Consider the following 15861-nt stretch of genomic DNA (forward strand, 5'->3'; position numbering starts at 1 on the left):
AGACTACAAACGAACAAGTTAATTGGCATTATCAGCTGTGACTGAGATGGTAGAGTACGATGTCAAGGGCATTTGCACTGATAGGTAGCAGGGGTTGTAGAGTAATGGCTCAACTCACACAATGCTCACTAACAGACTGACTAGATGGTTTAGTTTTGGGTCTGTTACTGGTGGTAAAGATACTCATTAATCGGTAGCATTCGCCAGAGTAGCCACAGCCAGTGGTCAAGCACCTTTAGAGACCGCACCGTTACGGGGCTCGACCGACCAACCACTCCTTACAAACTCGAGACAAATGTAAAAAAAGACAGATTTATTAATTTTTTTTTTTTTACTTCAGAAACAAAAAACTTCCACGTTAACACGATCCATACAAAAGTCATTACAAATTCCGGCACAACCGGGACATTTATTTCAGACCACAATTGAAAGTGAACCATACTACACGCTGCTGTAAAACACCGGGCACATGGGAAACGTAGTTAAGGCTCCAACAGGTCTGACCTCATTAATTCAGTGACATTACTATCTATGGAATGAAGTTCCATTCAAAGTCCTACAGATAACCATGAATGCACGTCGCTATGGCAATAACGCACAACAAACATAAAAACGAAAGATATGGAATGTAATCACCGGGATTTGTAACTGACCTGATAAGCACATGTTTGTTTGTGTTCCGCTTTAACCAATCAAGACCTGAGCACAGTGGAAACAGCTCTGCCTCTTCAAATGGCCCAAGCAGGCCCCCTAGAGTTTATATGTGGCCACTACAGCTGCAGTCAGTGCTACAGGATCATCGCCGGCCTCTCTCTTAAGGAACAAGCCCCGGGCATGAGGTCAGTGCTACTGTATACAAATGGTCCACTTTGTAGAGTTAGGGCAACCCGTGGACACCCACAACGCCATCAGAGTAATTGGCTGGACCCGGAATAAATAACACAATCAGAAAGGCAACGCTGCACCTGCAAGGAAACATCAAGAGGGTTATTGGTCCCCTCTTTATTCCCTCATGTCCGTTAAAGATCCCTCTCTGAAAGCGTCACCGTTATTATCCTGCGGTAAGACACAAGCCCCCGAGCCCGGAAATCGGTGCTCTTCCCGTCGGGCACACGCCACCCCTGGCGGCGGACCGCTGGGTGGTACGGAAACCGCGGAGCGGAGGCATCTGTTCAGACGGCCACCGGAGCCAGGAGGACAGGGGCGGTGGCAGGGGGCGCGGCGGAGAGGCCCAGGGGCTGGTCGGGGGCAGGCGTGGGGGGAGGTGACGCCTTGTTGAAGCTGAGGTCCAGGATGTGTTTCTGCAGGTGTCTGATCCAGTCCTCCTGCACCGACTGAGACCCGAGGAACAGCGCGTCGCAGAACCTGGGAGGGGGACAGATCACCAATCAGATCACCAATCAGATCACCAATCAGATCACCAATCAAGCACGCAGACGTTATTTATTTATTTTCAGGACGCCATCAATAAACCCTCCCGTAGTTCAGCGCACATAAAGCGATCATCCACAAACTCGCCTGCACTTGAGAGTGTACTGCCGGCCCATCTGTTTGACCAGAGGGGTGGAGGGAGGTCTGGGAACGAGGGACGGGATGTTTCCTGAGCGGGAGTGCTGTTGGGAGCCCCGGTCTCCCTCTGCTCCCTCTGCATGGCCGCCGTGCTTCGGAAACCGGCGCTCCAAACCTGCCCGGGCACAGACGACGGGAGTCAGTTCAGAGTCCGGCACGGATCACAGCCTGTGATCAGATGCCCCCCTGACGGACATAGGCACAGCGTATCCGTGTCTGACCTCGAGGGGAGCGGACCAAGTCCCCCCTGGAGCCCGGCATGGAGGCGTCGGCCGCCGCATAACGGCGGTCCCCCTGCGAACCCTGGGACGTCCTGGCCGAAGCGCAGGGCGCCTCCCGGCCCGCCCGGTGACCCAGCTGCAGCCCTGGAGCCGCTGTCCTCTGTGCTCCGGAGTGGGCAGAGCCTGCGGAGGGAGAGCCGGAGTGGGCACTTCTCTGGAAGAGGGAAGAGGGGGCATTAAGGCAAACGATGCCGGTTCAGTAGTACCAAAATAGCACGGGCAACGTGCGAATGTAACGGGCTCTGTATTGGCGCTGGGAGGCGCAGGGGACACTGGTACAGACCTTAAACCGGACGTTGAGGTCTCCCACGCGGTACTGCCGGTGAATCTCGGCTGCCTTGCGCGGCTGCCTCTGAATCCAGGCGGTGAGCATCTCGATCGGGGAGGCCTTCACCCCCTCGGTCCTCCACTCTTTAACGCCCAGCTGCCGGAGGTGGGCCCGGGCGTGGCTCGCCAGGGCCGTGCGGTTCTCGAAGTCGAAGCCGCACAGCTCGCAGCACGTCTCGCCGCCTGAGTCGGGGTTAGAGAGCGGGATTTGGAAAGGGCAGGAATTTTGAACGTTTCCGGTTCATTCCTAACTTGGATACGCCATCGAAGACAAGAAGGTGTGGAGAGGACACGGAGACGACACATTTGGGGAGGTTTGTTGGCTTGTTTATCACATGTATGTTCTCTCTTTTTAATTCTATGTTAAAAAAAATAAATGTTGTTGTGAATGTTGTGAAATGTATGCAAACAAAAGCTTACAATTCAATAGTTTCCTGATTAACTTATTCAGCATTCATTCGATTACTTGTGTTGCTAATCTGAGCTGCAGGTACTGATCAGCCCCTTTTGGCAAGAGCACAAGCCAACACAACTGTCATCTGTAATGAAAACAAATAACCTGGGCAACATCGACAAGCTCCACTTTCACCTGCTGCCATACCAGACTGGGTTCCGTTCCGGTCAGAAGAGGGCCTGTCCTTCAGGGAATAGTCCAGTGGTGGGGTGAACGTCCTCTTGGAGCCCTGGGGGGTCCAGGCTGGCTCAGACACCTGCCTATGATTGGCCCAGGCTGGACCGGCGGAGGACTGACCAGACGCTGTCTCCCTCTTGACCTGTTAAGACATATAGCTCAACCTTTACCGATCAGCCGCCAAAACAGGTTATTGTTTTTCACAGAAGATGACCCAAACTATGTCAGCAGGACAGGACTGTGGCAGACAGGGTAGGGTCAACCATGGCTTTACCAATTTAATACCTCACAGATAAAATGGTGAAAATGTCATTCTCGACTGAAACGGGACAATTAGTGCAGAAACCGAACTCCTGACTGAATTCGATTTTCCAGTGATACAAATGGACAACAACAAACCGAACAGGTCACCCTGCGGTGCCTTGCTCAATGGCAAAGCGGCAGGTCACACACCTCGGTGGAGGAGGCACTGCCCCCCTTCTGCATGATGTCCTGGAGCAGGGTGATGGGTGACTCGTTGACAGACCACGTCACGCCCAGCTGGCGCAGGTGGGAGCGGGCGTGGCACGACAGAGCCTTGCGGCTATCAAATGACTGGCCGCAGAAATCACAGGGGACCATGAGCTCCTGGCCTGAAAAGAGCAGAGCGGAGACAACGTTGCTGGCACACGTCACTACGCTTAATGTACTGCTAGTAAACAAACACCCAACACAACCACAGCAATGTGGGGCTTTTAGCCCATGTACCTGAACCACAGGACTGGGCATTTCCACCGGAGTTGGACCCTTTCTGATGAGGCCCGTTACTGCTGCGGTAACCCTCAAGAGGACTGGAGAACTCCAAATCCACCTCCATCTCCATGGGCTCGGGTTTGGGACGCACCAGGGTCGAGCCCTTCCGGGCCTTGGGCCGGGGGTTCTGGACGTGGCTCGACATCGGGGGGCTCAGGTGGGAGGCAGCTGGGGACGTGGGCGGAGACCCGGGCGGGGCCGGCGACGGGACCTTGGCGGCGCCGGCTCGTACCGACGCCGCGGCGGCCAGGACGCCGCTGCTGACCAGCTGCTGGACCGTGTCGATGGCGGACGCCTTGCCGAGGAGGTCGGTGATGCCGAGCTGCCGCAGGTGAGAGCGGGAGTGGCTCGCCAGGCCCTTCCGGTTCTCAAACTCCTCGCCGCACAACACGCAGCGAAAATCGCCTGGAATACAAACGAGGTCTCTTATTAAGCAACCGGACGCTACGTGTTTTTTATCGGCCAAGGGGACACGTGAATGACAAATACGGACCCGGAAAAACAAACAGAAAACAAACCGGTAATGACGCTGCTGTCCTGAGGGGCGGATCCTTCCGACGCGGAGGGCTTGGGCCGCTTGACGGGCTGCTGAGGGGACGAGGGGTGGTCCCCTTTGACGAGGCCCCTGTGTTTAGCGGGCGAGGCGGACGGGGGACGTTTGGTAGAGGGGGACGACACAGACGGATTGTAGACGTTGAGGCCTTCACTCGCGATGGGTTTGAGGTCTTCCGCTTCCATGACCTGGTAGAGGAACTCTATGGGCCCTCCTTTGTCCTCGGTGTTGTCCGTGATGCCGAACTGGCGTAGGTGGGCACGGCAGTGGCTGGCGAGGCCTTTGCGGGACTCGTACCAGGCACCGCACAGCTGGCACACGTGCACCTCATCGTTAGAGTCCATTGCTGTAAGGCGGGGCCATGGGGAGAGAGAGAGAGAGGGACACACAGGGGGTCAAAAGGTCACAGGCAGTCACAAAAAAAAAAGGAACCCACTCCGATGCAGGCAATGTCTTTGCCGACAAATCTGACCTGAGGTACGCAGCAACCACTCCACCCAACCCAACCGCAGCCGGTCAGGGCCACGTTGAGACTTACCCAGAGTGAGAGGGGCGTCGGTCTCCTGCGGCGCCCAGGCAGGCTTGGCGGAGCTCAGGCTCGATACCGCCGGGGGAGCCGGCGTCTTGTCCGCGGCGAGGAACGGCGACCCGGAGGGCTGCCTAGGCTTGGCTAAAACCGTCCCCTTACGGGCTGTGGGTCCCGTGGTCCCCGGAGGTGCATTCTTCTGCGGGGTCGTCACGACCTTGACTTTACCCCCTGTGGGGGAGTCCTTCCGCGGGGCGAGCGACCCCGGCTCCTTGGGCTTTTTGGGCGAAGAGAAGACAGGTTTGGGCGGGCGCATGGAGCCGTCCCTGTCCTGGATCAGCTGGTACAGGAGGTCGATGGGAGCCCCACTGTTGTCAGACACGGCCACGCCAAGCTGGCGGAGGTGGAGACGGGCGTGGCTGGAGAGGCCCCGTCGCGTCTCGAAGTAAGTCCCGCACACCTCACACATAACTGGGGCTGGAGGGGGGGGGTGGGGGGGGGAGATAGATGGGGAAACAGGAGTGTTAAGTTCATTGTGAATCTGATGTAGGAGATCAATGACTTCTCCCTCAAAGTATCTGTAGGAATATAGACACGCGTCCTCTGCTGTAACCCAGCCCCTCTGTGTACAAAAACATATCAAGGGCAGAGGGCAGCCGCCATGCTGCAACCAATGAGTTCCTATTAAACGGTAACAGTTCAGAAAGATTGTAGATGGTACGTCACTCCTGACAGGCATTTGTTTTTCCTTCACCCAGTCAGCACTGGGATCCGTCATGGCAACCCTGGTAGCTAGCTTGCTTCTCTAACCTGGAGGATACCGCTGTCCTAAGGACGCTCTTCGTTCTTACTTACCCACTCCTTTAGCAGCTGTGTTATCCATGAGTGCAGATTTCCAGGTTTGGGACTTAACTGGGATGTTGGGCGGTCTCCTATTCCTGAGAACCTATTCAAGAGGATGTAATTCATACAAATGAATACAGTGAATGTCTCGGCAGTCTAATCACTCAGCATGCAGCATCCAGTCATCTGATTTGGTTCTGCTGTACCTCCTAGTTACTCAAACTCGATGGCTCTGAAACTTCCTAGATGACAATCAATAATAAATGTGCTCAAATGTTGCAAGTTAACATTTGGTGTGCTGCCATGAATGAGCACATGCAACTACACAGTAAATCGATCCGGCGGTTTTTATCAATCTGGTATTGATAGATGGATAGGTAGGTAGCTTCAGTGACGTTACTTTAAGTAATGTATGAAGCTAAATGAGTGCACTGTGTTAGCAAGATTACTAGCTAGCTAGACTAGCTAGGTTTTTTTAAACATAATTTGTCAGAAAAGAATACTTCACAATAACAAATGACTACGTAACTATGACATAAACTATTTCAATAGGCAACAACTCACCGAAAATTCGCAATATTAACCTCTTCAATGTTTGAAATCAACAATTCAACCCGTGTTCGCGAATGTGATGCATTATTCGTTCACAGCTTATTGCTTCCGGGTCAAGATGTTTACACAATTAACGGGTTACTAACAGAGAAATCACATTTTTCAAAAACAAAACTGATATTTTAGGCTACGGAATAGTGAAATCCGTCGATTCAAAACAGCAGTTTGACAATTATTTGAAAAAAATATATAGATAATTTGTTATTTTAGTAGTAAATGTAGCCCCTCTTTTGCCCCTAACGGTTACCTTCTGCCAGTGCCATTTTAATTCTTGACGTAGAGTGCCATTTAAATTCTTGCAAACCTGTGAGGATGGGGAGGGGTTTACCACCCGGTGAAAGACTGCGCGGGCAAATAGTGCCGCAGTTCAAGAATAACGAATCACAACGCAGAGCTGAGGATCTCATCGTCTACAATCCACAATATAATTAAAAGACTCAGAGAGCAGGGAGTAATCTCTGTACCACGGTAGGGTTAGGTTAGGTAATAAAATCGTTTTGAGGGGAAGTAAAAAATTACTCGCCAGCCCGTTCGTTAACATTTGAATTTATCGTATGTAGGCTTGACATTATAACTGATCTACTGTATAAATGTTTACATTTTTGCCCATTTCTGGCCTGCAAATTATTTTGTATTACAAAATTACAAAAACAATGTGGCCCTCCATTTGATTTCCCGAGCCAAAAAGTTTGCCCTCCTCTGGACTTCTGGGGCCTCCTCGTTGAGAACCACTGGGGCAGTGTTATGTGGGTCATTAAATATTGTTTGGGTGGCTTTTAGGTGGAATTACATTAGAAGGAGCAATATTGCTTGAATTATCTGTGATTGAAAAGAAAAGATCATTTCAGTTGTCAGGACATATCTGTGTATTCACTCAACACTATGTTGGCAAGTTCTGCTAACTACACTTTGAATTAAAATTTGAAAAGGATAAGTTCAGCTCCCTGTCTGTGCAAGTGGAAAAAGTAAAGAGAGATAGATGCGGGAGGAGTAACAAAGACAGGTGTAGACATAAGCCCAGACTTAGTAAGCACCACACACTAAGACAGTGTTTCTCAACCCTGCTCCTGGGCGCCCCCTGCCCTGCATGTTTTAGATCTCTCCCTGCTCTGTCACACCTGATTCAAATGATCAGCTCATTATCAAGTCCTTCATGAGCTACATCAGGTATGTTAGGGCAGGGCGAGATCTAAAACATGCAGGGCAGGGGGGCGTCCAGGAGGAGGGTTGAGGAACACTGCACTAAGGGATCCAGAATGCACTGGGGCAGCCTTAAAAAATTGATGAATTTGTTGCTGGAGTCTTACCTATAAAGGTTCCCAGATGGGCCTTAGAATTGGCTAAATCTATCTAGCGACAACCGCCTGATTGGCAAAACTATGCGAGTGATTCCTTTAACTGGAACCATGGCGTTAGTGACTACAACTGGTCCAGAACTCTGCAGCCAGAATTCTCACTGGCACCAACTCAATATAGCATATCACAATAATCCTCATTAAACTACACTGGCTGCCTGTGGAACACCACATTAACTCCAGAACACTCCTCCTGACATACGAAGCACTCCACAACATGGCTCCCACCTACATCTTGGACCTACTACCAATCTATGTCCCCTCCCACTCCCTCCACTCCTTATCTGCCGGTTTCCTGTTCACCCCCCATTCCGTCTCAATGGATTCCCGGGCCTTCAGCAGCTCGGCACCCAGATTCTGGAACCCACTCCCCCCACACACATGCCATGCAGACAACATCACCACATTCAAAAAAATTCTCAAAACCCACCTCTTTCAGGTTGCATATAACCTCTGGCCCTTAACTCCTCTTCAGTCCCTACACAACAATTATCTTATCCTCTTCCCATCCTTCTTTTCTAAATCTTTTGTCTTGTATCCCCCAAATACAATCTATTATTATTATAAGTGCATCATGGGTCAAATGTGACTGATTGGCTGACCTTGTGCCCACACTATTGCTGCTGGTGAATTTGTGCAGAGATTATTGAATGACTGAGCTATAAATAATAGTGAGTCGGTTTGTAATTGATAAGATGGTTGTAAAAAGTATATTTGTTATTTATGATGCAGAATTATTTGGAAATCAATTAGTCTGCAGAAAACTGTAGTAGTTTTTGTCCTCTCAAAAATACAGACAGAATTATTTCACGAAGATTTGAGAAAAAATTGTGCTCCAAAACATTTTACCCAACTCCAAAATGTATATTCATGAACTTCTATTTTCACTTTTTGCATTTTTTTATGAAGGTGTAGACTAAAGCCTTGAATTAATGTTCAACATAATTCCTAAAACAATATAATGCTTAAAACCACATTGACATCCAAAACAAAAAAAATTTCAACAAATTCAGTTAATGTGGAGGGGTGGGAGAGAATTTGAGTGTCACCTTTGTTAACACAGGTACAGGGTTAATTTTTTGGGTTAATTTTTTTTTGGGTTAATTTTTTTGTTTTACTACATTTCATTGGAAATGGGTCATTTGGTTTGATTCCTTTGAATTATTACTGAAGTGAACATGGGAAATCACAATATCGAATATTACCTATTTGTTCTATAAACCCTTTTTTTCTCAGCTTTATTAAGGGCACCAAACATTTTCTCAGGCGACAACACGTTCATTTTTAGTGCTTCAGTTTTGTGACACTTGCACCCCTGCAAATCCGCGAATAGGGCGCATTGTGAAAATGGTTAATTTGGGGTGAACACCTAAATCCTACTGGCATGTAGATATATAGGAGGATTTTAAGGTTAATCTTAGACACGTCACACTACGTCACAGTATGTATTCCCTAACAGAAACATTCTAGAACCACCACAATGCTCCTGAAAAAAACGTAAGTTCCTCCTGTCAGGGACTGCGCGGAGAGTGACAGATTAAAAGTCCTTATTCTATATCCTGTGGTAATATGATTGAAGATGATACAATATGTTATTATATAACATGGTGTCATCCCACATGAATACTTTTCTTAACATAGCATCAGACAAGGATTTGACGTCTAATTAATCACATAAAAAGCGTACATTGACGTTCTTTTGGGACTTTTATTTTGAAAAAACACTATTTAAAATTAATGGGCATCGGACGTCACTTCCAAAGCCCTTTGGCCACTGTAACTGGATTCAAGAACATAGAGGTCTACCCAGTCTACAGCATTTAACACCAAACTTTATTCTTGTAGCAAGCAATGTAAGTATTTATTAATCATACTGTTTCACTATAAACAATGTGACAATATTTTTGATGTGGTGTGTTTTTAAAATCCTAGTATTTCGTTTCTTTTTCTAAGGGTTGCTAAGAGAGCAAGTTGCAGACAAAAGAAAGTGGCTAGCGAGTTTTGCTAGCTAGGTACTGTAAGCCGTTGGGCAATCTTCACAGGCTGTCAGTTTTTCTTGTACTTTTGTTCTTCCGCAGACTGATCGATGGGTTTGATAGGTGGGGTGGCTTGGCGATTTGCGTTAACCAATTAGCTGGTTAGTTTTAATCTATGTGAAGCCTCATGTTACCATTTACATTATGTATGTGTTATGTCAATCGTTTGATAAGGTCCACTGACTGTCGGTATGAATTATTGAGGCAAGTTAAAGGCAACAATAAAATCCTTTGTTCTCATGCACAGCCTTCAGAACAACTGACTTGCATGTGACCAGGCTTGGTGTTGCCCCATTGATCCTCCAGTAATATTAATTTACAGCTAACTAGCGGAGTCATCTATTCTCAAGAGCTCCGTGTTTGCAAATCTGGAACTTTTACATTGAATTACCTAGTACTTGTTTTGTATTTTGTAAATAACTGGACTTAATATTGACTTCATATGCTTGTGTTATGCTCCTGGAGTGTAGCCCGTTATACTCCACCCTTTTGGCTTTGGCATTGAGGCATGACATTCACAGCAGAATTGGTGTCCTGTTGATTAGCCTTACCAGGTTGTTTGTCTGCTTTCCCAGCCATCGTCACCAACATGTCTGCTGGAAATGCTAAGATCGGCCAGCCAGCCCCTCCGTTCAAAGCCACGGCTGTGGTGGATGGACAGTTTAAGGATATCCAACTGTCTGACTACAAAGGTAAAGGCCCTCACGAATTTCTCCCAATAATATTAATTGACAGGTTGTCTAACTACACAATGGGCATTGTCACTCTCTTCTGAATGACATTATTGTATAAGTATGTGTGTGTGCGCTCTTCAACTGAGCACACTCATTTAGCAGGTGTTCTTCCCCAGAGGGACTTACAGAACTATCTGTATGCGTTTTTGCAAATCTCCCCTAGGAAAGTACGTGGTGTTCTTCTTCTACCCTCTGGACTTCACCTTTGTTTGCCCCACGGAGATCGTTGCCTTCAGCGACCACGCCGAAGAGTTCCGCAAGATCGGCTGCGAGGTGATTGGTGCCTCTACAGACTCCCACTTCAGCCATCTGGCCTGGTTAGTAGATGCATTGTCTCGTGAGATGTGTTTTTCCTCAGCAGAAATTGTAGTCAGGGAAATGTTTCCCAGTTGTCTGCCAACTTCAACCGTTTTTCTCTGGCTTTCGGTACACACCCTGCTTCTATCTTCTCATGTCTTGTTGACTGTCTAACGGTGATAAGAGCCGTCACCCAGGCAACTCTAATCGTCACTGCGCAACCTTCACCGTCAACCCAAAGATGGTTCTAGATCGACCCCTCACCCCCCCAGCCTGTGTAATTTGAATCTGAGACATTTAACTAGCTTGGAAGATGGGTAGTCAATCGATCGTTATTCGCCGTCAAGGACTAAAGTTTGCAAGCCAGTAACAAACATGAGCCCCTGAAACGTCTTTAAGGTCACACTAGTGAAACTTGTTGTGGGTGAACTGAACACTCATGTCTCTTCTAACATTTACCTTAAACGTCATTAAAACCAGTGAGGCCACATAAATGTCAAGCTTAAATGGACTTGATTGACTTGCAATATTTAACGGTGTAATATTTACATTTTATGATTTCAATTGTGTAAAGTCTACCTCGGGCACCTTTAATAGCCATAATCGCTTAAGATTCAACATGGGCTGTTTATCCGAAATTGTCATTGTGCCCTTGTCATTCCTCATTAGGATCAACACCCCCAGGAAGCAGGGGGGCCTCGGCCCAATGAACATTCCCCTGGTGGCTGACCTCACGCAGTCCATCTCCAGAGACTACGGCGTGCTGAAGGAGGACCAGGGCATTGCTTACAGGTCCGTCAACAGTCCCAACTGTAACCCCTGTATCAGGGCTGTATTTGGAAGAGTCTTATGCGCTAGTTTACTGGACGATTGCCTGCGTGTTTCACTTTGTTTTTAATTCCGCTTCACGCTGGTTGACTTCCTGTTTTAAAACGCGGATCCTGACCCCCAACACGTCAGAGTTCTTTCTCAGTGTGGGCTTCCTCTTTCCCCAGGGGTCTGTTTGTGATTGACGATAAAGGCATCCTGAGGCAGATCACCATCAACGACCTGCCGGTGGGCCGCTCCGTGGAGGAGACCCTGCGCCTGGTGCAAGCCTTCCAGCACACGGACAAACACGGAGAGGGTGAGTGATGGCCCGCTGTCGTCAACATGGTTGTGTCCAAACAGTACACTTCAGACTGCCGCTTAAGCATCAGTCTGTTCTGTACAGCGAGCTGTGTATGTACAATAACCTGTACCTTTGGCTTGGCGTACTGTTGAGCGCACAGTGTTTAAAACAAGGTTCTCTGGAACGCATGTTTTATAAAACATTTTTTAAAGGGTAATTGGATATTTGTGTTTACTGGGCTAATTCTGTCTTTTAATTTTTTTTTCTTAAGTTTGCCCCGCGGGATGGAAGCCAGGCAGTGATACCATTGTCCCTGATGTACAGAAGAGCAAGGAGTTCTTCTCCAAACAGTAACGCTGCACAACAACCGGACTGCATCCAGAATGGCACCCTATTCCTGTTTAGCGCCCCAGGGTGTAGGATAAGGTTACCCACTGGCCCTGGGTGTGTTTAGTTGATTTTCAGTTGGGTGCCATTCCCGACCCACACTCCGTCTGAGACGTCTGTCTTTTATGTCCGATTTGCTTACGTTCAGTTGGGTATTCTCTCATTAGCGGCAGTCTTTTGGCGTCCAACAGTTTAACTTCTGAAGCACTTGTTAGACATAAACGCTCTTCTATCTTGACATTGTTGCAGAAATCATATCTGTATAAATAAGCTACTGGTATAGAAGTTATCCTAGTCCCAAGCACTGAGTATATTCTTTATCCTTTCTCTCAAGTGTTAAAGTATGTAATATTTTGTACTTTAGAGTCTGGGGCGGGGGGGGGGTTACATGTTAAATATGTTGGCAGTGTTTTGTCAGAATAAAACTAATTGGAAGTTCTGCTTTACTGTTATTTGTGGAATGTTAGATTTGACCACTAGGTGGAGTCCTTACACCATTGCAAAATTCCCTTGTCAATTGACAGATCTGCTTAAAAAATGGTATGCTATGTTATATAAAAAGTAATGCAACATTGTGTTCAGTGCCAGGTGTTAAATTAACACCTGCCAAATGCGGGTGGATTTTGGTGGGAGTTAACGTCATCCATGGTGGGTGTCCCTAAAAGTTCACCTTTTTGGGACATAAAATACTTAAGTGACGAGTGGGTATATGCAAATTGTGCTCTGTAGCATGAGTGAAATCAGACTGGCTTTTAGATTTTTTATCTACCTCCTACAGTGGCTGGTGAACCAAAAAGTTAATTTGGTTATGACATCCCAGCAACAGCTTAATTATTTGGGTATCTTGTACCCTAGATTTGCTTCCTTCGTGTAGGCCAGACTGTGTTCTTTAGTCAGACACACAGTATCACTAAAGGCAGTTGTTGCTTGGCTACCAAATAAAGGATTATGAACTACTGCTCTCTATCCAGCCTTAATGTCTTGCTGTACCTAGATTAGACTGCCTTTATTATGTGTGCTGATAACAAAAAATGGGTGCATGGTTTATTAGGCCTTTACCTTGCTGGCTAAGCTATTTGCTTTTAGTTTTCTTTTCTTTTTTTTCTTTTTTTACTTTGAATGGCTGAACCTGCAAAAGGTTAGTTTTGCTGTGTTGGAAAATTGGACCTGTATTTTTCTCGGCATTAGTTCCCCACAGGGTTGTTTTTAGGAATTTGAAAGCGGCAATGGTTACGTAGGGGGAACTCCCCTTTAATAAAAGCTTGGCATTGAGAAACGTCTCTTCACACGCACACTATGGCCTGCTATAGTGCAAAGTCTTGCGAAAACGCAACGCTAACTGGCAATGTAGGTGGGGGTTCCCGGAAATCTTTCCTTTGCTATGACGTATGAGGCTAAAAAGACCATATATGGCCATACGTTCATACGTCAGTAAGGGAAACAAACCAACGCGGGCACGTCTAGTACGTCAAGCTCCATTTCTGTTTGGGTTATTAAAAAAACATTCCATAATGATAATTACAGATACAAAGTTACTGAGGATAATTTACAGTTGACGTGAGCGGTTCGAAGTATCCATGTAAACAACATACCTGCTTTTACTTCTGTCAACACAAAAAATGTGTTTGGCTAATAAGATGAAATGCCATTCATACCTATAGACTCAGTTCAGACGTCTATAGTTGGTTTATAGATTGTCAGACATATTTGGTTTATAGATTGTGTCAATGTAAATGTGTGAGAAAAGAAGCAAAATACACAAGATGGGAAATTTTAAGATATTTTACTTAAATATACTCTACAAGTAAAAAAAGACACTCAGGATCAACCCGATACAACACAATAACTTATAAAAGGAATGAATTCCACATGACATTTCAAAGTATTAAAAATGTAAACAGGCAAAGCCATAACGAGATGACACTTTTTATAACTTGTTCAAAATGCCCCGAGTGTTATACAGTCTTATTATTGTGCACAAGGTTTTCCAAGTCCACCGTAGCCTGGAAACCTATAAACTATGTGGGGTGGGGGGAATCTAAATACGTATGAATATGTTCAACATGAAAACAATGTTACTTTACAATGTCATCACAATTGCTGTCCCAACAGTGCATTTAAAGTTTTTTGCTTTCACGACGTAAAACAAAGGGGAAACCATTGTCCTCCCTATAGTCCAGTGTTTATTTTATAGTCCACCGTTTAACTGTTTTCAATATGATTTGATCTTGGATGTCAACATGAGCTGACAGCCGGAGCTGACGTGTGTCAAAACTTTCTGTTTGAGTTGAGCCACCTGGTCGCGCAGTAGAGAAGCTGTGCTCGAGAGCCCGGCGTTGTCTGTCTTCAGAACCTTCACCTTGTCCTCTAGTCGCGAGATGCGTTCCAGCTTGCGCTTCCGGCATTTGGTGGCTGCCATGCGGTTCCTGAGCCTCTTGCGCTCCGCCTTGATGCGCTCCTGGTTCTCCATGTCGATTGGGGACATGCAAGCTGACCCATCGTCGCTGCTTTGGCAGTCTGGGACGGTCTGGGGCTCTTCTTTCAGCCCAGAATATCGCTGTGCATGGAGGCCTGCTCCGGCCAGCGAGTGCTGGAAGTGATGGGATGGGTGCGGAGCGGCTTGGTGGTGCTGGTACTGGTGGTGAGGCAGGTAGCTGATGGTGGTGGATGGATAGCTGCTGGCAGAAGGTGTGATGGTAGTGTTTGGACCGCAGCTGTTGAGGGTGGTGTACTCTAGGTGTTCAGGCTGCATAGTGGAACCGAACACGGTAGAAGGTACAGTGCACGTGGACACCCCGCCGGTTCCGATGGACACGTTCGGTGGCGGCATTTGGTTCATCTTGTGGAGGTCGTCCAGAGCTTTGACGAACCCGTCGGCGAAGCCCTCTTGTTCCTCTGTGATCCCACGGCTGTAGAAATACTGCCCTGGTGTCGGCGTGGTAGTGATGACTCCGTTGCTGTTCTGGATGATCAGTCGCTCCAGTTCTGGAGAGGCAAGCTTGAGTGAGCCGACTTCTGGAGCGGTCACGGCGGGATAGAATTCACTATCCGCGCGCAGTTGTGCCTTGAGGCTTTGGTTCCGATAGTTCTCCGCGAAGTTCAAGTTCATATTCTGCTTGAGGAGCTTGTAGTCGTGCAGGGCAGCGCCTGAATGGCCATAAGCAGAAAGAAACGAGTCGTCATGATAGAAAGGCTGTTCCATTATTGTGGACATTACTGAAATATTGCTGGAATTCTTCAGTGTAGCTAAATCTAAGTCCAAAAGGACAAGCCCTCGAGTGTCTTTTCAGCAACCAAACGTTCCGCAGTAGGACTACGCTATATTTTAGTCAAGCCCAACGTTATCAAGGTAGAATAGAGCAAAACTTCCAAAATAGTGGAACTGTACTGTACCAAGTCAATAGTCGTCGTTTTTTTTCTTGACAGATGTATTCAAAATGATGTCCGGTGAATAATTATTGGATTCCACACTCTTTCGTCCCGTTGTTATTTCTCTGCGAACTGGATCGCTTACTCGCCTCCTTGCAGATCAAACTCGTGTTCTACCTACGTTGAAGCTTCACAAGCGATTTATACTCTCTTCCAACTAGTATTCCACCAGCAGCACTAACGAGAACGTCACCATCGTATGGTAATGAAGAAACCTTCACAATAACAGCCCTCATGTCAATGCATTACACATGTAAAACAAAAGGGAAACAATTATCCTTCTTATTGTCCAATGTTTATTTCATAGTTTATCGTTAGCATTTTTTCTATTTTACTTCGGCTATAATTCACTATCTTTATAATTAATTATACACATAG

The 15861-nt window shown here is 47.1% G+C and overlaps 3 protein-coding genes across 3 annotated transcripts; 1 reads left to right on the forward strand and 2 right to left on the reverse strand.

The window, feature by feature from the left end:
- Positions 1-305: 305 nt before the first annotated feature.
- si:dkey-217d24.6 (protein Wiz) lies at positions 306-6444 on the reverse strand. The gene is made up of 11 exons (XM_010872845.2): positions 6382-6444; positions 5535-5625; positions 4692-5156; positions 4119-4499; positions 3556-4005; positions 3262-3440; positions 2767-2950; positions 2134-2360; positions 1791-2004; positions 1519-1684; positions 306-1365 (listed from the first exon to the last, which is right to left on the reverse strand). Exons 2-11 carry the CDS (start codon positions 5560-5562, stop codon positions 1173-1175), a joined length of 2487 nt encoding a protein of 828 aa, XP_010871147.2. The 5' UTR covers positions 5563-5625; positions 6382-6444; the 3' UTR covers positions 306-1172.
- Positions 6445-9215: 2771 nt separating this feature from the next.
- prdx2 (peroxiredoxin 2) lies at positions 9216-12239 on the forward strand. The gene is made up of 6 exons (XM_010872846.5): positions 9216-9342; positions 10101-10217; positions 10423-10576; positions 11226-11348; positions 11552-11682; positions 11939-12239. Exons 2-6 carry the CDS (start codon positions 10115-10117, stop codon positions 12019-12021), a joined length of 594 nt encoding a protein of 197 aa, XP_010871148.1. The 5' UTR covers positions 9216-9342; positions 10101-10114; the 3' UTR covers positions 12022-12239.
- Positions 12240-13821: 1582 nt separating this feature from the next.
- On the reverse strand, positions 13822-15592 carry LOC105012171 (transcription factor jun-B). The gene has a single exon (XM_010872847.4). It carries the CDS (start codon positions 15266-15268, stop codon positions 14267-14269), a length of 1002 nt encoding a protein of 333 aa, XP_010871149.1. The 5' UTR covers positions 15269-15592; the 3' UTR covers positions 13822-14266.
- Positions 15593-15861: the final 269 nt, after the last annotated feature.

This window comes from Esox lucius, chromosome 9 (assembly GCF_011004845.1).
Source record: "Esox lucius isolate fEsoLuc1 chromosome 9, fEsoLuc1.pri, whole genome shotgun sequence".
Lineage (NCBI taxonomy): Eukaryota > Metazoa > Chordata > Actinopteri > Esociformes > Esocidae > Esox > Esox lucius.